The following is a 27,860-nucleotide window of genomic DNA, read 5'->3' as shown; positions in this document are numbered from 1 at the left end:
GCGTTTCCGAGCGATCCTTGAACGCAGCACGTTACACGCCCCTCTCATCATCACGGGCACTCCCACAATGCAGCGGGGTAATGTAGTAACATGGCGTCAATGGCTGCTGTTTTGACCAGGGCCGTGGGATGTGAAAAACATTATTTAGAACATAACCATGGAGACAGCTAAACAATAATCCGAAATCAACTTAAGAGCTCGAAAGTAAGTTAACACGCGCTCTTGTGCGTTGTAATGGTCGAAGGGGTTTCTCTCTGTTTTTAATGACTTGCTGCTGTGTGGCAACTGTGTGCCAGTATTATTTATTTCCCGTTAGCTAGCTCTGCCAGACGACCGGGCACAGCGGCTAGCGTTAACGTTAGCTTACCAAGACAGCTAGCTAACTGCAAAGTCGGCTAAGCGAAGAGTCCCCAGGAAGTCAACGTGAGTCCTTCCTATCACACAGGAAACACATTTTGGTTTTAATGGTGAGCGTTTCTTTCAGTCGATATTATCTGCATGCGTGGTGAGCCCTCTTTTCGTACCTGTTTTGGAAGTTGAGCTAACGTTGAGTTGCAGTGTTGTGTCGAAGTCTGTCCCCCTTCAGTTTCGTTTTCCTCTTAACGGAACCAAATATTAGCTGCAAGTTGATCCCAGCCACTCATGTCTGCGACGCCTAAACATAAACTAACATTAACCGAAATGAGTTCCTAACACCGCCCGCGGAGGCTAATGTTACGGCGTGTTCGTTTAAAAGGGGAATCGGACTTGGATACAAAATCACTGCACTGTCTATTTTGGCTTTGTCCGTGTGAGGTGTGTTTGTGTATAGGAGGTCAGTGAAGACCACTGTCGCTTCAGATATTTCACTACATTCACAGAAGTCCCTCTTTTCAATGTTATATAATGGCACATACACTGACGGTTAGCGCTGCATTATCAGTCTGTTTATTATTTGATCAATTGGTTAATCATTTAGCCTCTGAAATGTAACATATGTATGTCGATATATATATATACTCATCACACTCTCTGAAAGGCCAAAGTCCTCTGCTTTCTTGTTTTGTCAGATTAACAGTCCCAACATCTAAAGATATTCAGTTTACAAAGATATAAAAGAGAAAAACTGCCATCAACTAATTGATTGTATTAGAAATAAGGTCAAGGAGCTTTCAGAGATATATGCACAGAATTTGCACCGTTCACAGGTTTCCCCTAAACGTTACAAGTACAAGCAGGAAGCTGCTGCTAGTCTGGAATAAAGAAAAGTTAGTTTCTTTGTATATAAAGACTTGCCCTTCACTTCATGGGTTATATTATTGCTGTGATTTATAAGATATGCCTTTGGTAGAGCCTGTAGCTTCACAGACTCGATGCTGCTCAGTCTACCAAAAAATAAGTAAGGCGCCGCTGCTTTCTGCAGGCGTGGAGTCAAACTGTGATTCTCGTATCGGAGGACGGGAACATGAATGTTGATCGAGACTTTTCAGTGTCTGTTTAAAAACTCACCTTTAGGCTTTCTTTTGACCTACAGTCTGATATTACTGCTCCGCTGCCATTGTTTGATGTGGAACACCAGATTTGAAAGGATTAATCAGTCAGTGGACAGAAAGTTAATCTTCAGCGTTTTGATTTGATTTGATTAATTGTATCAGCTGTTGAAGACACTGATCGAACATGTCGATCCTTCTGTGCTTCCAGCCTCGGCTGTGACAATCTTCTCATATCTGGGGCTGTTGGACTGGTGACAAAAGAAGCAATGTGATGACATCACCTTGAAATTTAGGAAATTGTGATGGACTTTTTTCACTGTTTTCAGGCACTTTATTTACTAAACAATTCATCTATTAATGGAGAAAATAAGTAAAATAAGATACTACATCGAGTTTACCTATAAAAGAGTTAAAATAGATAATGATTGCATTTTTTTAACTAATATGCACTGATTTAAAAAACTTTCTATCACACAGACACTTGGTAATAATATGGATGGTGTGAAGAAGAATGACAAGGAATGAAAACGCCTACAAAACAAGACACAGACTTTGTTTAAATACAAAAGTTAAAAGGTCTTTGCTGTTGTGGCTTCATGATTAAAGGTAGAACTTCTTGTCATCTTTTTTTTGTTTAATTTTATTTTGAGCACACTGGGTAAGTTAAAAGAATCTTATTTGTAATTCATGTGTGTATTTTACATGAGAAAAATCATTTTCTCAAAGTCAAAATTGTCAATTTTGAAACCAGTTTTTATTTTAATAATAAATTATAAAGTTGCATCAGTACTGTATGTACAGCAGTCAGACCTTTAAGTAATTTTCATAGTTTTGTTGTGACTTGTGGAACATTTTAGTTGACCATGACATCTGTAGTGTAAGACCTCTGTCTTGACTTTCTTCACACAGCAGGCTATCACATTGCTTTTTGTAGTAAAATTTTGTAAGTTAGACTGATAGTTATGATTTTTTTTTTACCTAGACTTTAGGTGGCCTGCCTCCCTGGTCATCCTCAGTGTGGTGTTGACTCCACCAGGGACAGGAGCAGCAGGGCAGGAGGGATGGATGAGTCCAGAAGTCCAGTAAAATCAGGCAAACAGTCTCAACCCAGAGGAGCCAAAGCTTTGTCCAGCGAGAAGTCAAAGAAAGAGATTCCTGTGCAGAAAGAGCGTACTGAGTCTGCACCCCGCAGACACGAAAACCTCAACCCTGCGAAGGATGAGCATAATATAGGGAGCCGTGGGCCGGGCAAGACTTTCACAGATATCCCCCAGGACAAGAGGAGAGGACGGCCCTCCAGGCTGACCAGACTGACTGGAAGAACGAGCTCTGGGGAGAGAGGGAAAGGAAAAGTGGCAAGCTCCCAACAGCAGCTGGTGGCACAGGCTCCTGACTCCAGGGTGTCTCTTTCTGCAGACAGCAGCCCCTCAGCAAACAGAGAGACCTGCTCTCCTGCAGTCCCCTGTACACCTGAGAAAGGCCTCACAGAGCAGGCCAAGAGCTCGATTGTAGCTCCAGCAAAGGAAAAGTCCCATGGTGATTTTGCAGGATGTTTTTCCTGAAGTGATTCTGTCTTCTCCACCAAATGTATCTCCAGTAACGGCTTTGTCTTTGTTGTTTGTAGGGGTGAGAGCTGCTGCACTGATGCATCAGCCAGCTGAAGAGGGCATAGAGGTGAGGCCCCCTGTGGAGGAAGGACTGCTGACAGAGCAACAGCTGGGCCTCCGACAGGCAGAGGAGCGCCTCTACAGAGACTACATCCACCGACTGTTGAAAGTACGGAAACAATCTGCCCATGCCTCATGTACAGCAAATGTATGGCTCAGCTCCTATCAGCTGCTGCATTATGGGTCCAGCAAGTATATTGATAGATTGATAAATGGATTTATAACTGACAGATGTTGAACTGAACTGAAGTGAAAATACTCTAGAGACTTCAAATCTAAAGAGGTTCTGACAGTCTGTAGGACTTTGTGTTAAATGTCAGTTATTTTTTGGTTTCAACCCAAGTGAGATCGTATATCTGAATCACATGTAGCTAAAGTTCTTGCACAGCCTTTTTTTGTAAAGACAAAATGAAAGAAGTTTGATTTTGTTTTGATATCTAAGGACAATAATGTTTCACTTTGCTCAGTCTGTTTTTCTTGCACTGGGGATTTGTTGATTTTACCTCCACCCAGCATGTGCAGGTGGGGTTTAACGGTTGATCGGGTGGAGGATAAAACCACAAATCCCCAAATTTCCCATTGAAAAACAGGGATAGAACATGCATAAACTGAGTGCTTTTGCCTCTCTTTGTTCTCACAGCAGTCCCCGGAGTACCCAAACTATCAATACTTATGCAAGCTCTGTTCTGTGCACATTGAAAACATTCAAGGAGCACACAAACACATCAAGGAGAAGAGACACAAGAAGAACATAATGGTATAGGAAATTTTAAGTCTGCGTTGTCACTCATGCTTCATTCATGCTCTTTTGAAGGGGTTTAAAGTAAGGGTTTAGACTCAATTGTTTTACGCGTTCTGGCTGTGGTGAATCAGGAAAAACAGGAGGAGAACGAGCTGCGCGCCCTGCCGCCCGCCTCCGCCGCCCAGCTCAGGGCCGTGGACGCAGCCGTCCTAGAAACAGCCAGGCAGCATGGGGTCTCAGAGGAGGACTTTGAGGTCCGGAAGGCAGTGGTCATCAGGATGGAGGAGATCATCAAGAGGCACCTCTCAGGTTGTACGCTGTGATGTCACTCAGCCTGATTTCTATTTCCTGCAGCGAATGTACAAAGAGGAAATGCATTGAGAAACTTTAGAATTTCAAGTCATACTGAAGTTAGACCTTGTTAATCCTCAGTGAATATATGTAATCTTCTGTTTGCTTTTACAGCTTGCTCTCTCCGTCTCTATGGTTCATGTCTTACCCGCTTTGCCTTCAAAACGAGTGACATCAACATCGACGTCACTCACCCTTCCTCTGTAAGTCTGCTTCTGCTGTTTCACAAAACAGCGATGTTTGATGCTTTCTCAGATAATAAGACATTGTAAATCAGCACTGACAGTTGGTCTAATTGATGGTCACGCTTTCTGTTTCTGTTCAGATGACACAACCCGAGGTCTTGATTCAAGTGCTGGAAATCCTTAAGAACAGCCGTACGTGTTGTTTGGTGATTTGTAAATGTTTTCTGGAGCCTGGGCGTGATTAATTGTTAATAAGTTGCATAATTCACTGTTGTGTTTGTCTGGAATCACTGGCTGTGCCTTGTTGCTTCTCAGGTCTGCTAACATTTGCAATTTAAGAAGAAACACATTGCTGGGAAATTCCTTACTGCTTGGTCTTTGACCTCAATAATCCCACTTTGTATAATTCAGTTTTTATGCAAAAGTTCTGCTGTTACTTTGTGTCTGTGCAACTTTCTTTGAGCTCATTTTGTGTTTGTTTTTTTTGTTTCTCTTCACCAGCTGAATTTTCTGAGGTTGAGTCAGATTTTCATGCCAAAGTTCCTGCCGTGTTCTGTCGGGATGTTTGCAGGTGAGTGTTGTTGTTTTTTTTTTTTAAACTTCTCTGTCAGCATATTTTTGTCAGTTTGCTCATGAATGTTTGAATGATCTGTCTTGAGAGGGAGTTTATGGCTGAGGGTTGCTTCAGTGACAATGTGTAGTGTGTAGTTTTTACATATTTTCTATGTTTGATTTTTCGCCTCTGTGTCTGTGCAGCGGCCTGATGTGTAAAGTGAGTGCAGGTAATGATGTCGCTTGTCTCACCACCAATCATCTGGCAGCCCTGGCTAAACTGGAGCCCAGATTGGTTCCGCTGGTGCTGGCCTTCCGCTACTGGGCAAGGGTAAGACTGCAGCCGTCTCCTCAGCTGAAAGAAGAAATGATAAAAGTCTTCTTTCTATGTTTGTTCCTACGCAGGTTGGAATTTTCCAAAATCATTAGCTTATCTCATGTCATAGAAACCTGGTTTGTTTTAGTGTTTGACTGATTAGAGCACACAGTTTACCAGTCTACAACTAATATGTTGGTACTGGACTCGCTGAATTTAATGCTGACAGACCACAATTAAATGCTTTGAAGTGGCAATGCTTGTGAATTTTTTTTTTAAATAAAGCACATCTCTGTTTGATCCTTAATGTTTAGACTATAATGAATGAGGATTTTCTAATTGGAAAAATTGATTTCAGTTTTGCAGTGTGCATTAAGGCTGACATGCAGACTACCTGAAAGAAATGTTTTCCTCGTATGTTGATCTCTGTAGCTGTGTCACATCGACTGCCAGGCTGAAGGTGGCATCCCTTCATACTCCTTCGCCCTCATGGTCATCTTCTTCCTGCAGCAGAGGAAAGAGCCCATCCTCCCTGTCTACCTGGGCCGCTGGGTAGGTCAAGTGTCTCTCTCTCTCTCTCTCTCTCTCTCTCTCTCTCTCTCTCTCTCTCTCTCTCTCTCTCTCTCTCTCTCTCTCTCTCTCTCTCTCTCTCTCTGCGCTCTTCTCATCAGATAACCTAGATGAAAGAAAATGATTTTTTAATGCATTCCTTTGAGTATTTTGTGCATTTATTAGGTAGTTGACGGTAGAGTGATGGCATGAGGGGAGAGAGAGACTGAAAATGTCACATGTGATGTAAAAAAGGTCCCAGCTGGAACTGTTGCACTTCATTGTTGCTGCCTTAACCGCAAGAGCACTCCCCTCACAGTCCTCCTCTAAACACACGAGAAACCAGGAACTTATTTTCTGATAAAGACAGTTATCACTGACATTACTACACATATAACCTGTACACCTGAACCTTTGTCTGTTCAGAAAAATACACTCCTGAGCCCTGTCATACAAATTCAAAAAGAGAGCATGTGATTCACAGAACCTGCTCATAAGATTTTCTGATTTATCAGATCTTGTTTCTGGTTCTAAACTTAAGTTATTTCTCCTTGATAACATCTCCTTTGAATGAGATATGGTTGATGTTGATAAACACATGAAAAGTTTACTTTTGACTGTGCCAACCTACTTACTTCCCATTATTTCTGGTGCGTTATCACAACTTTGTGTTTTTGTTTTAGGGAAAGTAAAGGGTTCTCTCTCTCTTTTTTTTTGTTTTAGCTCTCTTTATGTTTAAACCTTGTTGTAGGAAACACACAGTGTAACAGCCTGGGTAATGCAGACAGTGTCAGCCCGTTTTATATAATGCACAGGATGACCCACATTCTTCATCTGCGTCTTGTGTCATGTTTTGTGAAAAACACTCCCACACGACACGGCTCGGGTCCATGCAGGGAAACATGGCTTTAACACAAGATGTGGATGGAAAAGTGTGTCTTTTCTTAGCAGGTCAAGAAAAAAAACATGACAGAAAAATCATCCTGCTGTTAAGATGATCTCATTAGATTTTTTTTTAGCACTACGCTGCATTCATTTGCATAATACTGAGGAGAATGTGAAGCTGCTGCAAATCATTAATTTTCTTTAAGATGTAAAGTTCATATTCATAGTCACATGGTGATATAAATTGACCCATTTCACTAAGGTTGCACCACTGTTAGAAAGTGTTTTTAAATGAACTAGAAGTTAGATTTTAGTGCTCAGCCTTTACCACCAGGAAGACCCCTCTGCTGTGTTTGCATGAGTGTAGGTGGAGGCATCTTTCTCCTCCTCGAGGGCAGGCTGGATAAAAGGCGAGGTGTTGATGCGTATCCACCAATCACAGAGTTTTTTTTTTCCCATGATTTGTTTTCTTGTTTTGGCTGTATTCTTTGAGCTCACTCTTGTGAAGTGTGGAAATTCATTCATACTGAGGAAAATATTCTTCATGTACTTCAAAATAATGTATCTAAAAAGGGAAAATCACAGGCCTCATAAATGCTGACATAGGCAGCAGCTCAACTGTCAGATGAGCATGCACAGCAAGTCTCCTGGTCACAACCAACAACATGACCGTACAGCACAGAAACATGCATATTAGGAGCTGTGGAGTTAAACTGGCCTTTAAAAACTCGTTTTGTTTGACTTCATTCTCCTCGCTCAGATCGAAGGCTTTGATGTGAAACGTGTGGATGAGTATCATCTAACTGGAATCGCGTTGGACATGTTTGTCCGGTGGGAGCGCAGACCTCTGAGCTCCACAGAGGGACGAGGGGAGAACCGCAACGAAGCCAGAGGAGAAGGCCGACCCAAACCAGAGCCGAAGAAAATTGATGATAATCACGCCTCAGAAGGCTTGGTGAGCGTCACTACAGCGTACGGCCATATCATAAGAAGCGTTTAGATCGCCTTTGATTCAAATTTCATATTCTGCCCTCTGTTCCTTCCCCTTAAAGACCCGCCTAACTCTGGACCTTGGTAAAGGTGTGTCGCTGGGCCAGCTGTGGTTGGAGCTCTTACGTTTCTACACACTGGAATTTGCTCTTGAAGAATACATCATCAGCATCCGCTTGAAAGAGCTCCTCTCCAGGGAAGTGAAGAACTGGCCACGTCGCAGGCTCGCTATCGAAGGTGAGATACCTCTCTGTTGAAAAACTCATCCTGCAGGTCTGGAGAAGAGTCTGAGATTAACTCTCTGTGTCTTTTTTCTTTTAGATCCTTTTGCGTTGAAGAGGAATGTTGCACGAAGCTTGAACAGCCAAATGGTCTTTGAGTACATCCAGGAGCGCTTCCGTATGGCTTACAAATACTTTGCTTGCCCCCAGAGAAGAGGCACCGGGGGGCGCCAGAGAGGCAAGAGGGCAGGCAAGCAAGGAGCAAAAGTGGAAGATGTCGAGAAGAAGGAAGAAGACGACGGGAAGGGTGAAAAAAGTCAGAGCGCTCTGAGAGGCCACCAAGGGCCCAAGGAGGACGAGGAGCCTGAGAGTGACGATGAAGATGGTTCGATTCCGTCCACAAAGAAGGATGAGATGAGTTTAGATACCAGCCTCATGGACATGATTCTCAGTGAGGAGAACAATCCGTCCTTCTCCCCCAACGGCCTGCTGGACAGTGACAAAGAGGGGGAGGAGGAGGAGGAGGAGGAGGAGGATGAGGAGGAGGAGGAGGAGGAGGAGAGCAGTGTTTCAGATAAGGATGGATCTGTTACATCAGAAGATCTGCACTATGTGTTTGATAAGATGATTTTCACTGGGGGGAAGGTAACTATGGTGAACAGCACTCACCCTCTGTCTGCATGTTTTTATAGTCAGGAGCATGGAATCAAGAATTACTTTAAAATACTAAAAATATAAAATCCTATATGTAATAACATTGTGTATTACTCCTGAACACGGTGTGATGGAACTAATTTGACAAAAATAAATGGTAGATTTCAAGGTTTTCCACTTTTATAGCTGCAGTACAGAAGAAGCACCATCCCACTTCAAGCATTGATGGCTTCATGCCACATGAGGTGTTTCCATGTGGGGAGGGTCTGTATGGGTTTACTGACACAGGGTCACAGTTCAGACATTAGCTTCAGGGGTTGGTCGAGAGCATTATGGGACAGAAGTGTTTTGTCACAGTGGTGTTCTGTAACCAGTGCACAATGTTTACAACATATTGGATTTTTTTATTTATGCCACAATCTTGTACTTGTTTGTGTTGATAAAAGCCATCATGTCTCATTGGTCCGTTCCTTTATGGTTTTTAAACTTTGTCGTTCCAGCCTCCAACTGTTGTGTGCAGCATCTGCAAACGAGACGGTCACCTGAAGGACGAGTGTCCTGAAGACTTCAAGAAGATTGAGCTGAAGCCTCTGCCTCCCATGAACGACCACTTCAGAGATATCCTCGATGGCCTCTGCAAACTGTGCTACTGTAAGTCGTCAGTGGTACAGCTCAGATCTTTCTTTCCCTGAAGTCTTTGCAGTAGGTTTGTTCTCTTTGGGATGAATGGAAAAGATAAAAGTTTGTGTAGACCTTACCTGCTCTTCACATTGAAAATGCTGAGCAACAGTTGGTGCTGGCTCATATTATTTACCAATATGAAACTGACATTTAGATTATTGAACCTGATCTCATCTGTTTTGAAAATAGTGAAGAGTTCACATGAAAAACACAGAAACACATTTTATTTTGTGGGTGCATCAATAAGTAAATATTGATCCTGTAATATGACAGGAAATAGGTTCAAGTAAGTTTACTGATATCCACCCTCCCACTCCAAATATTCAGTTCACCATAGCTCAAAGTAAAGTAACCTTTCTGAACCTGTAACTATCAGGCGTTTGTCTTTTTTGCTTGTAAAATGACTTCAAATGAATCTGTGTTTAGAATTTAGAATGCAACAATTCTTTAGTTTAATTGAACGAATTAAACTGCTTAATTAATCGACGAACCGTTGCTACTCTGTGTGACTGAATAAATGCTCTGCTGTCGGCAGATGAATTGTCACCCACACATGCTGAGCAGCAGAAGAGGGAGCAGATCCTCGGCAGCCTGGAGAGGTTTATAAGGAAGGAGTACAATGGTGAGCATTGAGCACGAACAGCTGCTGGTGGGGCCTCCTGCTGGTGTGGCACAGCTATAGGGAAACACTAGACAGTGTGCTGAGCATGACAGGACTGTTGCATGACTTGCTGTTATTTGAGAGTCTCTGATAATGATACAGAATGTGTGTTTCACCTTCAGATTGAAATTTCTTCCTGTGTGTCTGTGAATTCACAGATAAGGCTCAGCTCTGCTTGTTTGGCTCCTCCAAGAATGGGTTCGGCTTCCGTGACAGTGACCTTGACATCTGCATGACTCTGGAGGGTCATGAGACTGCAGAGGTAGGCGGACTAAGCACACACACACACACACACACACACACACACACACACACACTGCTGTTTAATTCAACTCACGCCTCCTCAGTGTGACCCGCATATTCTGTCACTGTTTCATGTTTTTTGATCTGTCTGAACAGAAGCTGAACTGCAAAGAGATCATTGAAGGCCTTGCTAAAGTGCTAAAGAAGCATACAGGTGATTTAGATTCACTGATTATCTCCTATCTGTGTGTCGAGCACTGAATCTGACCAGCTGTGATCTCCCCTTTTCCCAACATCACAGGTCTGAGGAACATCTTGCCTATCACCACAGCTAAAGTGCCTATTGTGAAGTTTGAGCACAGACAGAGTGGTCTGGAGGGAGACATCAGCCTTTATAACACCCTGGTGAGTGAGTGAGGCTCTCACAGCAGAACCTGCCTTCACTGTGACCTGAAGTGCCTCGACATGCTATTATTTAAGTGCTGAATGAGTGACTTTGGACGGGTCGTCTCTGTAGGCTCAACACAACACCAGAATGCTGGCTACATACGCAGCGCTGGATCCACGCGTGCAGTTCCTGGGATACACAATGAAGGTCTTTGCAAAGGTATGTGAACCTGATACAGTAATCCTCAACTGATTGCTTTTGGACGGTTCAGTTTGCAGTTTTCTGTTCTGGTCTTCCCCTCAGGGGTTTGAAAGTTTTTAGAAAGTTGTCTTGTCAAAATGTAGCAGGCATGAATTTCATAGACTACACTCTAGATAGGTGTTTCTGAGGAGCACCTGAAGGTGCTCTTGCTGTGTAACTAACCTCCCTCTGTGCTCACAGCGCTGTGACATCGGGGATGCGTCCAGAGGAAGCCTCTCGTCTTATGCTTACATCCTGATGGTGCTCTACTTCCTGCAGCAGAGGCAGCCGCCAGTCATTCCTGTCCTGCAGGAGGTACCAGCTGCTGATTAATGACCGTCCCCCTAAACTCAGAGCAAATGACCTCTGCCTGAAACACAGCGGAGTGTGTCGCTTTGAATGGAATAAAGCAAATAGCTCTGTATGATGTCTTTGTAGATCTTTGATGGGTCGACTGTCCCCCAGCGGATGGTAGACGGCTGGAATGCTTTCTTTTGTGATGACCTTGAGGATCTGGTGAGTTTACTTGCCCTCCTTGGGGTCTCCTGTAACTTGGAACAGTGTTGAATTACTTCACATTATCTGTCAGCAGTCCAAATCTGGCTGCTGTCAAACGTCCTCCGTTATTTCAGAGTCGAATAGATCCTAAATGTGTTTCTTCTGTCCACACAGCGTCGGCTGCTCTCGGAGCTGCAGCCCAACACAGAGTCAGTGGGAGAGCTGTGGTTGGGACTCCTGCGCTTTTACACAGAAGAATTCGACTTCAAAGAGCACGTCATCAGCATCCGCCAAAGGAAACGCCTCACCACCTTTGAGAAACAGTGGACCAGTAAATGCATCGCGATTGAAGGTGCTCACACGGAGCTGCTTGTCCTCTGTCCTTACCTGCTTCTTACTGTCATCACCAGAGTCGTCTTCTCTCTGCTCACTCATCTGCTCTTCTCCTCAGATCCCTTTGATTTGAATCATAATCTGGGTGCTGGAGTTTCTCGCAAAAGTAAGTGCTTAAGAAACATACAAAGTTTGGGACTGAGTCGTCCTCTTGTGATGCTGAGTCGGAGGTGTTTTCCTCTTTGACATGCGCTCTCTGGCAGTTCAGCCTTTCTTCCACTTTCTGACTGTTTGATATTTGAATGAAGAAGCAGGTGTTTCCAGGTGTCTAGATAAGAGTCTGTGCCCTCTGGTTTTGACCGTGTGATCTCAGCTGCCTCTACACCTGTGAAAATGTTCCTTCTTTGCTTCGTCTAGTGACAAACTTCATCATGAAGGCGTTTATTAACGGGAGAAAGTTGTTTGGAACTCCGTTCTACCCCATCCCTGGCACTGAAGTGGTAGGTCACTCATGGCTCAAACAAACTGCACAAAAGGTTTTGAATGTTCTTGTCTAAATTAGCTTGTGTTTGTGTTGTGCTCTGCTGCAGGACTACTTCTTTGACTCAAAGGTGTTGACAGACGGTGAGCTGGCGCCTAATGACAGATGCTGCAGGATCTGCGGCAAGATTGGACATTACATGAAGGACTGTCCAAAGAGACGCAGGTTGTCCCCTCTTCATTCATGGAAATCTTTCTGTCACCCTGGTAGAATTCGAAGGAAAGAAATGTGTTTAAAATGTGTTTTCAGTTCAAATAACTTCCACTTCTGTGTTTTCTCACAATGTAAAAAAGTAGATTTCAAATGTGCGTGAGCCTTTCTTTAAAGCATCATTATCTGAAGCACTGCTGCGTTATGCATCAGACATGTTAGGAAGCAACACCGTTAAGATGTCGTTAAAAATAAATGAGAAGGTGGAAGTGAGCATATGGCTGCCATGGCAACAGTACCACATAAGTTATGTTTAGATGAATGCCTTCATGAAGTGCCTTTATGAGATGAGTTATTTCAGGGTTATTAAACTATACTGCACCACTGTAGCTTTCCACTTATGGCTTCAGGTCTCGTTGTTGGTAAACTGTACAACGAGTGACACTGTCTTTTTCTGTCGGTCAGACTTTCCCAGTATGAATAAGACTGATTCTCTGGGCTCAGGCTTGCTGAAGCCTTGAATACGTGTGCAGGGACTGTGTACTTCTTAGGATTCAAAGCTGGTTTCACAAAGAGCTTTGGTTATTTATACAGGAATCCTGTTGAAATCTGTGTCTCTTTAATTAAAACCAGACCTTTTTTTGTTAACTCAATGTGGCTGAAGGTGTTTTCAGTGAAAGAAACAGAAGTCTCTTTCATATTTAGGAGTCTGTGCTGTTGTAATGCTTCTTGTGTGTCTGTTGGCACATCCATTGTTTGTGTTGGATGTGTCTGGTTTATTCACTCCTCCTTGAACGTTTTCTCTGCCAGGGTTAAGAAGAAGGAAAATGACAAAGATGAGGACATTAAAGAGGAGGAGCGGGAGCCGAAGGACAGACGTTGTTTTCAGTGTGGGGACACGGGTCACGTACGGAGGGACTGTCCTGAGTACCGCCACCTCAAACAGAGAAGCGCCGGAGCACCAGGTATCCACTGAGTGTCCCAGAGGTTAACTCACAGAAACGAACCGAGAGTGAAGACAAGCACACATGCACATATTTAGAAATATTTGTGAATTGTCTTGACAACATAGAAAATAGACACAGCTAATATTCAGACCTTTACAGGGTGGCAATAAACTGCTTCTCTGGTGTTTCCTTCTTCCTCAGCTCCTCATGTGGTACAAACATTAGTGAGCTCCCAGTCCATCCCCATTCCCCAGGTAGCTGCAGAGTGTCCTGGGCGGACCAGACAGCCCTCAGAATGTGTGAGTATGATGGTTAGACACTGCACAGGGGTCGCTTCACCCAAAAACTCTAATATTTTCTCACTTTGTACCCATAGAGATCTCTGCCTCCTTTCAAATACACAGGAAGTGAAAGGGATTGAAGTGGATGATGGTGCACAGAATGTTTTGGTTTCTTCAGTCAAGCCTTGTCACTGCTGCACACCTGTGAACAGAATTCATATTGAACATGGAAACAAAGTCTGATTGTTGATTTCTAATTCTGTCTTTCTTTTTCTCAACAGTCCGATAGTCGCCAGACTCCGCCCTACTCCCCGCAGCCTGCAGTTGTCCCCCAGAGTTCCTCCCAGTCCACAAGTTCCCCCCAGACCTCCCACAGTAAGACCAGTTGTCCTGGTCCCTCAAAGCAGCCTGCTCACCCCCAGGTCCCCCCAGTGTCTCTCTTCAGCTTCCCAACCTCCCATCCTGGCCAGTACCACCCAGGGACGCTCACTGCACTGGGGCTTATTCCCTCCCACCAGCACCAGTCACACCACTCCCAGGGGCAGCCTCATCATCCAGTCCACATCCCCTCCACCTCCTGGCCCATCCATGGACCTGTCCTCAGCACGTCCTCTCCCACCGCCGCCCCCTCCCCGCCCAGCCTGAAATTCGCCCTGCGTTCAGCATCGGGGAATGGGAGTCCCACAGGCTCAGGGGGCAACCCCAGCCCCATGAACCTGAACGACCCCAGTATCATCTTTGCCCAGCCGGCAGGGAGACAGCTTGGCATCGGTGGGCCAGGACGGGAAGGACACTGGCACAACCACTTGGCACAAGCTGGGTCACTCATGGGCAATGGCACTGTAGTCAAGTCAGGTATTCACTGGGTGAACTTTGGTGGCACCGTCTTTGTGTGACTCTGTCTCTGTGTCTTCCTGTTTCTCTCTCTCTAAATATTCATGCAATCAGGAGATTCTATGTACAGTCACTTTGTTATACTATCAAATGATTTTCGGTCCTGATCTATAGTAAACAGTAGTTCTTTGCCTTTTTCCATAGAAACTGAGTAATAATTAAAGAGAAATATCTGTGATGTGGCCTTGTTCTCTACAAGGTCCATTCAAATTATTCAGTGACGTCACGTTCACTCTGATCTGGATTGCGCTCCTTGTCAGACATACAGAAAGCTCATTTTAACAGTTTTCCTAACTCATTTAAGTATTACCCACCGTCCCTTTTGATACACAAGAGTCATAGAACTGTGTATGAACTTCTCCTTATTTGTGAGTTATTTTAGTGTGTTTTGTTCTTGTCTCCGCAGAGTCAGGCCACTCAGCCCAGCTTGTAGGCATGAGCCAAGGCTCCCGGTTATGGGAGCACAATAAAGCACCGCAGTATGCCCTGTCACCATCCTGGCCCTACCGAATGCCTCAGAGCTTCATCCAGCAGGGCAACGGAGGCTACCAGCCCAGCAAACCCTTCGTGGCACAAGGTCAGACATGATGCACTTCATGTATGGCTGCTGGGAAAAATCGATTATCGCAAGTTGTCCATTTGCACTGACTTTGACTTGCTTCTCTCCTTCCTTTAGGTTCTGTGGTTCATCCAAATCCGAACTTCCCGCTGGTCCCACATGTCCGACATCAAGTAAATTTGAATTTCATCCAACAGAAGAAGTAAACTCGCATCTCCTTTTAGATTTATGGTCAGTAACATAACAAAATCAAAATTATGTCCTCTTTGCATCATTTGATCACAAAGAATTTTTAAGATGAATTTTATCATTTTTGTACAGTTTTTATGTTTTATTTTTTGTGTCATTACATTGATTTGTGATACAAATGTCAAATATTTTAATACCCCCATTTTTGAGGGGGTCCAAAAAAGTGTTTTTATTTTATGTGTAAAGTAAGGAGGAAAAATGTAAACCTTTATTTTTATTAGCTGTATTCATACTTTGCTTGCCACAAGATGAAGGCTTTGAATAGACGTTTGTTTTTAAAACAATCTAACATGTCACCCTAAGTATGTAGTGCCAAAAGCAGAGATAGCAAGAAAAAAGGGAAAAAAATCTTAAATATAAAAAAAAGCTACAAAAAAATAAAGAAAAAAGCAAACAACTGTGTTGTGTCGTGTGGGTTGATGTCCTCAGCATGTCTGTGTGCACTCCTGAATGACGCTGTGTGAAGAGGCCACACATATTACACATATATCACATATTACATATATCACATATTAGCCACTGTCTTTTTTTTTTTTTTTTTCTTATACTTTGCCCAAACCAATCAGCAGAGAGTTGCATGTCAGTTTCAGTCAGCACAGAAGCTGCTGTGGTGGTTGCTAGATGCATGTCTTTGAACAGAGCTGAATAAGATGCCACCGGCCGGCCAAGCTGCCTGTTTGTCCCAGTGGCCATTGTCAGCAGCATGAAGTATTTTCCCCCATAGACCATAGATAGAAAATATACAGGTCTGTCTGTAAAACCTTTGCAATTCAAGGGGTCCAAGTACAATTACACTGTACTATTTACTTTAAAACTGTGAGGCTTATACTTGTTAAATTTTGTGCGTGATGTGGTGTGTGTAACATACCGCAACCCGTTGAAGGTCACTCCAAACAAACTTGAATTCAGAAGGTGTATGGTTGCATTTTTCAGTGTAACAGGGGAAATGGATACAAGAATATTTCCTTTCTTGACATTTCGTGAGTATGTTTTGTTCATTTATTGGACCAAAATAGCTAAGACAGCTTTTATATCTCCCAGCTGAACCTACAGAGGGACAGGCCTGAGTTGTACTGTCAGTCTATCACTTTTTAGGAGACAGGAGGGGCGGGGCTAGCTGGTTAGCATGCTACCCTCTACAGAGATCCGCAACAAAAAAAAAGGTAGAGGTCTGAATTAATGTCAGAACTGTAACTTCTCGACATTGTTGATAAAGTTAGAACATTTTTGAATGTTTTATGCTGAAAGTGTGGCTGTATCTTACACTTTGAACCTAAGTCTCATTCAGGTGAATGAGTGCTTTGAGTCAGATAATTGGCCTACATCCATGGTGTATCATCTATGGTGGTGTATCATCCACAGCAAGAAGCTGGTAACTTTTATTTGAATAAGAATCAGAGTTATTATTTAAGACAACTTATCAAATCTGTTCAGATGTGACAAACATGGCGTGAGGTTCCATTCTTTGTGAACACATGCAGATTCAGAGGTCTGGAATCAGGCTCCTGCTGTCCTTTTTTCCACCACGTGTGTTACCTACATTGGTATGACACCCTGACTGTGTCATACACTCTGGCCGGATGAGTTTAACTCTTTGATTGTCAGCATGCTCCGATTCATGATGTGATAGTCGTGAAGAAGCTTTGTCCTTGTTGAGTTCCTCTGAAGCTGCAGAGAGGTGAAAGGATCTTTGGTTCATGTGCACAGAGCAGATAGAGAATCTGATGATAGTTTAGGTCACAGCTGAAGACTGGATTCACCTCACTGACAGTGGACCTCTTCAGGGAATGCAGAACTTCTAATGAATTGTAGGAGATTTCTGTAATGAATCTGTAAAAATACAAGGTGAATAACTGAAATGAATGCCGTACGCAACTTCAAGTGAAATCAGTTACTGTGAACATTTATGATGTACAACATTCAGTGGAATTATTTCAAGAAAACAGCGACATGTCTACAATCACTCCAGCAGCTGCGTGAGGCTGTTAAAAGGTGAGTTAACTACGTGATGCTAACATCCTGGCATTTACTGGAACTTAATGGCCATCTGTCACTACTAGAATGTATCTTCTGATGGGATCAAATGCTAATGCTAGTTGACATGCACAGGCCAGCATGCAAGATTTAACACTTACAGCATGTACGCTTATTAACATGCATAGCAATGAAAGCTGCACTTCACTATGGAACATACTTGTAGGCTACATTACCGCATTAAACTTCAGGATAGCCTGGACCCAGACCCAGAGTCAGGACGGTGTTCTAATCTGGTTGTAATACAGTTTATGGCCACTGGGGGCAGCACAGGTCCTACTGCTGCTGAGAAGCACCCCAGTGAGTGAGTGAGGAAGACATCCTGCGCCATCTTTGACTTTCAGTTTTTGGTACCTTTCAGCAAAGATTTCTTCCCATCCAGTTACTTCATATTTACAATGTTCTCCCTGTAATTAATGTTATGAATTCCCCCAGGATCATCAGATGACAGAGCAGGATGTATCACAATCCTGGTTTTAAAGCAATCTTGTCATGACTTGTTGAACATGTAGAAATTGGAGTCTGTGCTCTGCACAACATTCCACAGGCATCTATTCAGCAGTTATCCAGATGTTTTCCTCTTGACTAGTGTGTTGGATTGTCACTCTGACTGACATTTCTCTTTTTAGATCCTCACCCCTTGCATAGCTAGAAATATGATTTCCTAGCTCAATACTAAACAAAGAAATTGTTGCGCATGTTGAACTATTATTGCTATCTTACCTGGACTGGATCATTTTTGTCAGAAAACATTTGAAGAAGCAGAGAAAATGTTGGGAGTTTCAGTGGAACATCATGTTTGAGAAACAGGTGAGTGATCTCCGATCGATCCAGCATCCCACTGAAGGTGAGATCAAGAGCTGCTGCGTCGTCCTCTGCTGATCTCAGAGAGGAGAGCTGCCAATCCGACATCTCCTCTCTGACAGCCGAGGAGAGCTGGGCCTTATCTCTGTCCTCAGACACACCTTTCTGCGAGGAAGAAAAAGTGAGTTTATCTTCAGTCATGGTGCTAACTGACCAGTTTTACAGCAGTGCTGCACTGTGGATCTGTGATGTGGATCATAGAGCTGGAGGATGTAACACAAAGACCCAAAGAGGTCTGAGGTCATTTTAGGTATTTGTATTCACTATGAATCATTCACTTTACACCTTTAAAAAGTCTCATTCAGATGTAACAGGTTTACCTTAGAATTATATCATCAAGATCATTTTGATGGTACTGTGACTTGAAATGGGGAGAATGGTGCCTCTTTCCTTCCCACTGCACCCAGAACACCTGTTTTTGCACTGTGTAACATGGGTTCCTGTATACGATCTCCTCTGAGAATAATGCTTTATAATGCATAATGCTTTATGGCAATTTTTGAAAAGAAAACAGGAGTTTAAGAAAAGAAAAGGAAAAAGAGAGAGATAACAGCTCTGTGCCCTGTATGACCTTCAAAGGTCAGAATGTGTTTGTTTTGTTTACTTATTTTTATGTGTTATTCCTGACACTTAACCTGTAATACAGCCTCATTGAAAGCTGTATTTTAAGGTTATATTTTACAGAAGAACCTGTTCTGTTGTCTCCTGTGCCTCGGCTGCTCTGGGTTCAGAGTTGAGGTGAGCCTTTGGGTGGATGTAGGACCTGGAGTGATCACCAGATGGCGCTGTGACGCACAGCCTGTCAGGAACCTGAAGAGAAGCACAAACAGCGTCAGTGAAGCAAAGCCCCACCTGTCTGCTGTGGTAAGATGAAGTACATTTACTGCACAAGTACACTTTCTAGTACTTGAATATTTACATTTACAGATACTTGAGTACTTGCTTTGAGAAGTTATTTGTGGTGATTGTTAAAATGATTTCATCTTTTTTAAATTTAACGTTTTGAATTTTATTTACTTTCATTCTTTGTTTCCACTGTGAAGCACTTTGTTTTGTGCTATATAAAGAAGTTATTTTTACTTCCAAACATTAATAAAGACATGCCTGGTTGATCACAGCCCAAAGTGCCGAGTCCACTCTGTTCTGCAGGTGTCTGTCAGACCTGGACTCCATCACTTCGTGGTTCTCTGGAGGTTTCTCTGAATCATCATCAAACACAGCTTCAGCTGGAGAACTTTGTCCTTTCCCTGACACGTCTCCAGTATCTCTGTTTGGGAAAACATGTCAGTAATATTAATTTTGTTCTTCTGTGGGCATCCTATGAAAAATACAAAAAACAACTTTAATGAAGCTGAGTTAAAACAAGTCAGCTTCATTTGTTCAAAGATTCAAATGTCATGATGAACAAAAATACTCAACAAATTCTAAAGATTCTGAGATAACAACCCATTCATACTTGAAGGTTTCATACACTGTAAGCATGACATTGTGAGCATCCTTTTTGCATTTTTCTACTTTAAATGTAAATTCCTCACCTTCAGCAGTCAACAATCAGACTAAGTATCAACAATAATAATCTTGATTTCTATAGCTCCTCACAAAACCAGTTTCAACGTGCTTCACAAAATACAAACAATACAGGTGCAAAGATAGTGACTCACAGAGAAACAAAGAACTCAAAAAGGAACATCATACACAGAAAATGGGATGAAAAACAGGGATTTCAAGAAGTGGCCAACACTGAGAAATAAAATGTGAAAGAACAACATTAAAATATTTGAATAGACATGACAATATTATACTAATGCCACTCTGCACAGGTGTGTCTTTAAAAGCTTTTTAAACTGAGGCACTGACTCAGCTGACCCCCCTTTGTTTTAAGCCTGGACTGTGGAGCGTTTGATTCTTTGACCTGAGGGGTCTCATTGTCATACAAATGTCAATGATAATAAAAAGCAGAAGAAACTTAGGGTGTGCAGCACTTTTCGAATATAAATGCGAAGTACAACGTACAAAAAGTCAAATTAAATAGTCAACTCCTTGTAACAAACATCCTGTCACAGGAGAAACATCTTAGCTGGGTAATCTTCGATAATAATCTTCGATATCACAGCCATCCTGTTGTTATACTCACTCTTGTGGCTCCTCAATAAACTGCTTGACCTGTTTGCCGCCGATGATCCTGACAACAAGTCTGGGGATTGAATTTGCTCCAGACGTGTTTTTCTGAGCCATGGTGCAGGTGATGTGATCAGGATTCCCTGGAGGAAGACATGGAGACAGAGAGCAGAAGCATCAGTCACACAGCTGATGGAGGGCTGCATGGCTCAAACCTTTAGTCAGGCGAAAGCTCACATGAGGACATGCCAGCGAAGCAGAGCACCAACAGCATAACAGATACAGTGAGTGTCTGTATGCATAATGATGCTTTACTTACATGTGTAACTATTCCACTCCCAGTTTCCAATTTTCACTCATTTCCTGTTTATTTTTCCAAGTGGATCTCGTTCCTTGTACTGTGTGTCTGAACAACAGTTTCCTGAGGTGTCAGGCTTCCTGTTTGCTCTTTCTGCACCATGGTTACCTCTCTGTCTCCACCCCTGAGCTGCAGCGCCTGACACTCTGCAGAACTCTGCAGAGCACTGGGAATCACTTCAGCACACAAACACTTGTGGTTCATGAGTGTGTCTTCCATTTTCAGTCTGCTGGCACACTGAAAATGTGTGGAAAGGTGGAGGTAAGAAGTGACCCACAGGTAAAAATGAAGCAACATGTCAGATAATATTCCCTCAATTTTATGACCATTAACTGATTCTTTTCCTTTACATCAGACATGTTTGTGTCTGATGTGTCAGGCTGCAGTGATCGAGGCACTCAAATCCTTCATCTAAAGTAATAGTTTTCCTCTGAACAGCTGTGTTTGTCTGACCCACCTTCCTCCACATGCAGACTTTCTTGCTCTTTATACTACGTCACCTGGCTTCCCGCTGTGCTCCCATCATAATCACTGTGACCACTAGAGGTCGCTGCCTGACAATGATTGTTAATATGGATCAGAGTAACCATTTTTATTTCTGGTGCGTTGTTGTTGTTTGTTGTATGGTTTTATATCTTTTTTGATGTAAGGTGACCTTGAATGTCTTGAAAAGTGCCATTAAATAAAATGTATTATTACAACTCGCAAAGTTGAACAATATGGTTGTTTTTCTGGGGAAGATGGGCTCAAAGTAAAAGAGCTCATTGTGAAGAGTGGTCCCTTAACACATGCTTCAAAGTCACTTATAATGTCAGCCATCAAGAACGTGGAGTGGAGTGAAAAGTAGCTGTAGCCAAGTGGACTCTCAGCTCTGATCACATGATGCCTCATAGAAGAATGTGGCATAATGTCTGCCACCATTAGTGTTCTCTGTCTGGCTCTGTTTAGATCTCTAGCTGTTTTAATATCGGCTCCCTTTGCAAAAGGAATTTCTATACTTTGGATTCAGGCAGTTTGCCACGAGACCATCATGGACCTGGGTCACAATTTTGATATTTCCCTCTCATATATCGCAAGTCTCCCAAAAGAAAACTCACTTACTCAAAGTACAGTGACCATTATTCTGTGCTAATTCTGTATTTTTTGGCCACCAGAGGCCAGAAGAGCTCTACAACAAGTGGACAGAAACAGTCCTGACAGGTATTATCACCACATAAAGTCAGTATATCTGACATGTTAATAAGCAGTTGCTGATTTACACATCCAGCAGAAACAGAGCAATTCTCTCTTTCATTTGGAGTTATGTTATGTCTGCCCTGATCAATGCTAGTCCAACAATCATGTCCCCAGTTTGGACTCCACCAATTCCTGAGAATAATGTCCAGCCTCTAAGCTGCTCTACTTTCTTCAGTAGCTTGTCTGTGACCGTGGCTGCCCGCCGTGTGGTGCTGAGCAGGTAGTGTACAGGTTTATCAGGGCTTGATTGATGAAAAAACACTGCGACTGACAGGAAATGAGCTGCAAAACCTAAACACTGAGCTGAAAGAAGCCCGACGTCACTGTGGAGCTGCAGAGTGGATAACACTCTGTGGGGCCAGCACTACAAATGTTATTTATTTCAATCTTAATATGAAAATATATTGATTAGTGGAGTTTTAAGTTCAGTACTTCAGCAATGTACATCCTGTTATTTCTTCCCACCTCTGTCCAGCTGTTCAACTCTTCTCTTTATATGCCTCTGGCCAACAATTAACAAGAGAATCAACCGGCTGAAGTTCACTTTAATTTTGCAAAATCATTAATTGGAAAGATTTTTCTAATTAAATTTCCAGAAGCGATAAGGAAACAGCTTTGATAAGAGGCCTGGGTGGAGATAGCGGGCGTAATTACATTAATTACTCTATACCTGGAGGAGAAATCTGAGTCAATAAGTTCTGTAGCCCTCTAATCTTTTCATAGAATAAAGCAGGTGCACCATGGTAGCCTGAGCCTGGAACGCTGCCAGGTACAGCCACTAGCGCTCAGCCTCTCTCCTTCTGATTTGCAAGAATTAAGTTATTAAACGCTCTTAATAACCGTGGAAATGGCCACTCATTCTTCATGGCATTGTCAGTCCCTACACGTCACAGACCTCTTTAAATGTCCTGCTGCGGCTGAAGTGTGAAAGTCAAACACAAAGTCCACATCTTAATGATCAGAGGAGCAGCTACAAAACAGCTGCAGGATGTTTGCTGCTGCGAGGAGAGAGGCGTCGACAGCACGCCGAGAGCCCGTTCACTGACAGAAGGATCCTCAAAGGCCCATCTGGTGCTTCTGTGAAAATATGTCCACTGTGTCCGAGCTCACATGCTGCTCAGTCATATTAGCAGCAGTCCGGTTAGACACGCGCGCAGAGAATAACAATGAACTGTTGTTCATATTATGGTTTCCTCAGTAATATTTAAAATTTTATTCCTATGTGTAAATATGAATAATAGAGCAGTATTTCAAAATACCTCACAAACTGTGCAACTACCAAGCAAACTTTTTTGTAACAACTGTGATTGTTTAAGTGGATGTAATATTTTGATTATGATGTTTGGAACAGGATGGAATTTTACTTTGTATTCCTGGCCGAGGACCCTGTTAGCCAAGGGTTTACAGCAAAGAATACCTAATATATGCAGCGTTCAAACTGACTATCAGCTCTGGCAGTTACTGCTCACATCCAACTCAGGTAGTTCCAGTGACCCTCTTTGTGCTACTGGGTTAGCTGGCTGAATCAGTCTGTCGCTGAGCTGCAGCTCTCACTCGTCCTTCTGTTCAGGAAGTGCGTGCAGAACGAAGGAGTTAACTCCTCTGAGTGTGAAGTTAACCCTGCTCTTATGCATGCACAGCAGTGCACACTCCAGAAGCAGGATTTTTGATTCATTTCTGCTCATAAATCCATTTATTCATTCCTCTTTATGAGTCATTCAAAGAGAACAATTTGTTCATGAACTAACATCAGCAGTTTTGAGAAAAGGAGAAAAACATCCTCACGTTCATGCTTCATTCATATCTAAAATGCCTTGTTTTAATTGATTAATAAAGTTCAGGAGTTTTGAAACTAACAAGATGCAGTCTGGCCCTGCTACTAACCAAAATCATGGACTATAGAAGACCAGAACTCTTTTCATACCTTGTTTTCCACTTGAAAACCTGAGCACAGAACACATGGCCTCAGTATTTAGACTCAGCAGTGATCTAAAGATCATTCACCAGAGCCTAAATGAATAACCCTTGAGGGTCTCCACTGAAACAAGTTCAAGGCTGCAGTCATTCAGAGACGAGCATGATCTGTGCATTTGGGTTAGCTTTATAAAGGTTTAGCATACAGTGAGTTATGATGAGCAGGATGTGAAACACTGAGGTAAAATGTGTTCTGTTTAGTCAGCCCTCTGTATCTCACAGCTCCAGCTGTCAGCCTCATTTATGCACTTGGCTGAGACGATCTTTTTGAACACAGGCCTTAATTGATTAGCAGCCCAATTAAAGAGCAGCAATGGGGGCTGAGGGTGGAGGAGAAGGTGACAGAATCACGGCGCTCTCTTCTCCTCCAGAGTAATTCTTTTACTGAGGTTCTAAATCGGGTTTGCCTTGGACTGATAATGGATGTCCGGGCTATCTAAACATGCACCCAAAAGCCAGCTCAATCCCTCAGCTGAGATAAAAGCAGACAAATTACACAAGGAGGAAAGTACAAGGAACGAAAAAGCAGAACAACTCCTGAAGGGTTTTATCACAAGTTTCAGAGTGTTTGTGTTTGTGGATGTGCTTGTAGGTGGACACACCTCCATGCTTGTCCATGTATAAGTGATTTTTGGGAGAGAAAAGGACAAATTGTGAGATAACATTCCAATGATTAATTGATCATTTAATGGGTTATCTCTGTCTCGTTAACCTTCGCCTGCGTGCAAATGATATGTCAGATTAAACAATGGGGTCTGAACATGGCAGGCACTACATCTCCTGACTGGCTGTGTGGAGAGGCACATTGATCAAAGCGTCATGTCCAGGATCTCCAACGTTCCTGCTGTGCTCCATGCCATCCATCACCAGTCCCTCCTCTGGCTCAGATGGCAGTGTCGTTTAACATTTTTATGAATGCCTTCTGCTCGACATACCTGTGCAGGAGATATATGACATTATAATGTCCTTCACCAGTCTACTGGTCACATGTTTGGAATGCCAAAGGAGAAAGACACTCAGAGTCTGTGGCCATGGTCGCCAGCTTGAGAGGCGGTAATGTTGCTTTTCATCAGAAAGCTAATTTGGATAGACAACTTAGCTGTTTTTAGAGCATAACCACTAGAGAGGGAAAAATATAAAGTTTGTCCTGAGGGTGGCGTTAAAGTAAAGGACAGAAATCAAATGGTTCATCCTTTGTACAAGGGTCAGGCACAGCTCCACATCATCGGACTTGGTATGACATTTGCCATTAGAGGCTGAACTTGGTCAGGCTCAGCTGGGCTCTGAGCTGATTGGTAACGTGCCAAAAGCTCCCATGTTAACATACAAGTTAACTGTTGAATGTCAGCATGCCGTCGTTTAGTTTTTGACATCGGTTTGTTTACGGTGCCTTCAAATGCAACTCCAGAGGTTATTTTCATCATGATTTGAGTCGTGAAAACACTTTTGCAAGGCAACTTAAAAATGTCTTCAAATTAAAAACATATGTTGAATAGGAGTATGGATAAATCTTGCTGACCTGAAATCATAACATCCATGCAAGCATATGAGAGTATGCTTTTCTTGGTTGGCCCATAAAGACCAGGCTGAGGCTGCTTTGCTCTTTAGTTTCAGAGGTGTCCTCTACTGAGGTGTGGGGTGAATAGAAATTGTTGGGAACATTAATGTGGACACAAGTCTACAGCAATCCATCCAATATTTGATTTTAGACAAAAGCGTTTCCATCCCTAAATGCTGCTTGAGTGACTAAAAAGCTCAAAGAATCTCAGACAGATTTTGAAGAAGAGACCAAAAAAGGCCTATGATCACAGTCTGATTCTGCATGTGTGAAAATTAATTTGAACCAGACAATATAAACCTTGGTTGGTTTCACAGGTTGTATGGATCAAAGCGTTGATGGTTGAACATCAACATCATTGTTCTGAGAACATTTTGTGTACCCTTCACAAGTGGCAGCTGTCATCCATTTCCAACGTCAGTCCTGACCAGGACATAAATCATCCCATACAACAGGAAGTGAGCCTTCAGCGGAGCTGCAGAGGCGCACGGCTGCATGTGGCTGGAGGTCAAACTGGAAACATATCCCTCAAGTACTCCTAAAGTGATGTGTTTTGGTAGTTTAAGTAAAGAATTTAAAAATGTCTTAATGCCAGGAATGTAGATTCTGAACAATTGCAGAGTGGAATGAAGTGACATCATGTTCAGGCTAATAAACAGAAAAACAAACAATGAAATATAATAAATCAAAGGCATGGATCAGTCCAGGGTTATAAATCTAGCTCTTCGTTGGCAGGCTAGATGGCTATGGCCATGCCTCTCTATTAAGGAGGTGTCAAACGTGATAGGAGGGCTCCGCTCCGCCCTTCAGGGAGCTTGAGCAGCAGCGACACTCCACTCACACTGTTCCCTCTGTTAAAATGCAAATTGCTTTTTCCTGACCCCTCTGCAGTGGACAGGGAGGGCCTGTAGCTTTCAACGTGACCTGCTTTTTTCTTCAAAAGGCTGCATACTATGATGCAGCAGGCACTGACAGGGTGAGACAGCTTTGCAGATAATATCACCCATGGCAGCAGAGAAGCTGACAAACCAGGCAAAAACACCATAATATGCTCCCACACAGCATATCTTTAACTCTGTGCAGTGAGGTCACTTTGCAATTCTGCTCTACGTTCTCATGCACTCATATTATATAGACTTTTTAAGGTGGAATTGTATTCAGCCAGGAACTTTAAGGGGGAAAAAATATTACATTTGATTAACTTGAAAGACAGTGGAGCCATGAATTTTACTGTACTTATGCTCCCAGTCTCAGAGGTTTTAATATGTTATGGACCTCTCTCACACTGGATGTTCTGACTTCTCAAACTAGAGGTAAGATCGGCCCTAAAAAATCCAGCCCGACCCGACCCAGGCCCGCAGGTATTAAAGCCCGACCCGGCCCGAGCCCGATCAATTAACTTGATTTGCAGGCCCGAGCCCGAAACAAACCCGAAATTTTATATCGCAAGTTTTCTTAATGTTAAAATAATCTACATATTTTTATGATCATTATAAATGCATTTACACAATGAAATAACGCTGGAAAAGTTTGTTAAAGATATTTCTGTGTGTGATATTGTGCTCACATGGACGCGCCTCTCTGACAAGGAGAGGAACAGCAGCAGGAGCAGGTCTCTGGGCTTCATTGTAGATCACAAGGAAGGGCATCTGAGATACACGGGGTAAAGCCTCCAGAGCGCAGCAGGTTCACTATAGTCTTCGTTACCAAAGGCGGAAACAAACAGACTTTAAAAATCCTCCGCTGGAGACTGCGCGCACGGATGAATCCATTCATACATGTTTCTGGACCAGCTGCTGTTTGCAGAAGTCAGACCTGCTGAGGTAGGTGGTCCAGGGCGGTCATCTCGGTGTAAAGTACGTATTGTGCGGGAGTTCAGTCTCGGGTCTCGTCCTCTTGAACATCTGGCATTCAGCGCTGCGTAAAGCGCGCGCGTGTCCCGAGCCGTGTATTTGGTTATTACAGACTTCAAATAAATATATATTTATTAAAAAAAATTAGCGAGAGAGAAGCCCGCCCCGACCCGACCCAAAGTTAATAATTGACATTTTGGGCCCGACCCGGCCCGAATTTCGGGCCGGGTCGGGCTCGGGCTCGGGCTCGGGCTTAAGATCTTACCTCTATCTCAAACACAACCATTAAGGAGTCATCCTTAATGGTTGTGTTTCATCTTTTTTTAGCCATTCTAGCATCATGGCCCCACAATGAACAACTTATTAGTAGGGCTGTCAGTTTAACGCGTTAATTAGATTAATTAATTACGCTGCAAATTAACGCGCTATAAAAATTAACGCAATTTATCATGAGTGGCAAGTCAATGCGCAAGCATTTTAAATTTGGCCCTTTGAGTGACCCGTAGGCTGCAGTGAGGTCGCATCCTACCTGCGCCACTAGTCAAAAGCAGGGTGACAACAGACATGGATGCGACACCGGAGAGCGAGACAAGCCTACTTGGACCTTTGAACGGCA

General features: G+C 43.0%; 2 protein-coding genes across 4 annotated transcripts; one reads left to right on the top strand and one right to left on the bottom strand.

The window, feature by feature from the left end:
- The first annotated feature begins 66 nt into the window (after positions 1 to 66).
- tut4 (terminal uridylyl transferase 4) lies at positions 67 to 15,646 on the top strand. 3 transcript variants are annotated; one of them, XM_070961430.1, is made up of 31 exons: positions 133 to 204; positions 297 to 423; positions 2,455 to 3,008; positions 3,097 to 3,248; positions 3,780 to 3,896; positions 4,013 to 4,190; positions 4,347 to 4,435; positions 4,558 to 4,609; positions 4,919 to 4,988; positions 5,174 to 5,300; positions 5,718 to 5,837; positions 7,480 to 7,674; positions 7,772 to 7,946; positions 8,031 to 8,575; positions 9,085 to 9,235; positions 9,801 to 9,887; positions 10,085 to 10,188; positions 10,326 to 10,383; positions 10,471 to 10,574; positions 10,687 to 10,776; positions 10,999 to 11,112; positions 11,236 to 11,313; positions 11,470 to 11,647; positions 11,747 to 11,794; positions 12,046 to 12,128; positions 12,219 to 12,334; positions 13,130 to 13,284; positions 13,468 to 13,565; positions 13,829 to 14,402; positions 14,848 to 15,018; positions 15,118 to 15,646. In XM_070961430.1, the coding sequence occupies exons 3-31, from the start codon at positions 2,534 to 2,536 to the stop codon at positions 15,204 to 15,206; spliced, it is 4,593 nt and encodes a 1,530-aa protein (XP_070817531.1). In that variant the 5' UTR covers positions 133 to 204; positions 297 to 423; positions 2,455 to 2,533; the 3' UTR covers positions 15,207 to 15,646. The 3 variants fall into 3 exon arrangements, with proteins under 3 accessions (XP_070817530.1, XP_070817528.1, XP_070817531.1); XM_070961429.1 differs by lacking the exon at positions 297 to 423 and having other exon boundaries at positions 67 to 204; XM_070961427.1 differs by having other exon boundaries at positions 67 to 467.
- Positions 15,647 to 16,575: 929 nt separating this feature from the next.
- Positions 16,576 to 20,736, bottom strand: LOC139329781 (uncharacterized protein C1orf87). Its single transcript, XM_070960240.1, has 7 exons — positions 20,585 to 20,736; positions 20,282 to 20,408; positions 19,252 to 19,414; positions 18,838 to 18,957; positions 18,007 to 18,252; positions 17,010 to 17,079; positions 16,576 to 16,917 (listed from the first exon to the last, which is right to left on the bottom strand). Exons 2-6 carry the CDS (start codon positions 20,380 to 20,382, stop codon positions 17,011 to 17,013), a joined length of 699 nt encoding a protein of 232 aa, XP_070816341.1. The 5' UTR covers positions 20,383 to 20,408; positions 20,585 to 20,736; the 3' UTR covers positions 16,576 to 16,917; position 17,010.
- Between the last annotated feature and the right edge of the window lie 7,124 nt (positions 20,737 to 27,860).

The sequence above is a fragment of the Chaetodon trifascialis genome, chromosome 4 (assembly GCF_039877785.1).
Source record: "Chaetodon trifascialis isolate fChaTrf1 chromosome 4, fChaTrf1.hap1, whole genome shotgun sequence".
NCBI lineage: Eukaryota > Metazoa > Chordata > Actinopteri > Chaetodontiformes > Chaetodontidae > Chaetodon > Chaetodon trifascialis.
This window is presented reverse-complemented; position numbering and strand designations above follow the sequence as displayed.

Coding starts and splice junctions, on each gene's coding strand:
- tut4 (XM_070961429.1), top strand. CDS start 2,534: ATGGATGAGTCCAGAAGTCCAGTAAAATCAGGCAAACAGTCTCAACCC. Junction 3,897..4,012: donor GACACAAGAAGAACATAATG/GTATAGGAAATT, acceptor GTGGTGAATCAG/GAAAAACAGGAGGAGAACGA. Junction 4,191..4,346: donor CATCAAGAGGCACCTCTCAG/GTTGTACGCTGT, acceptor TTGCTTTTACAG/CTTGCTCTCTCCGTCTCTAT.
- LOC139329781 (XM_070960240.1), bottom strand. CDS start 20,382: ATGGCTCAGAAAAACACGTCTGGAGCAAATTCAATCCCCAGACTTGTT. Junction 19,415..20,281: donor TTTATTGAGGAGCCACAAGA/GTGAGTATAACA, acceptor TTTCCCAAACAG/AGATACTGGAGACGTGTCAG. Junction 18,253..18,837: donor CACAGGAGACAACAGAACAG/GTTCTTCTGTAA, acceptor TCTTCCTCGCAG/AAAGGTGTGTCTGAGGACAG.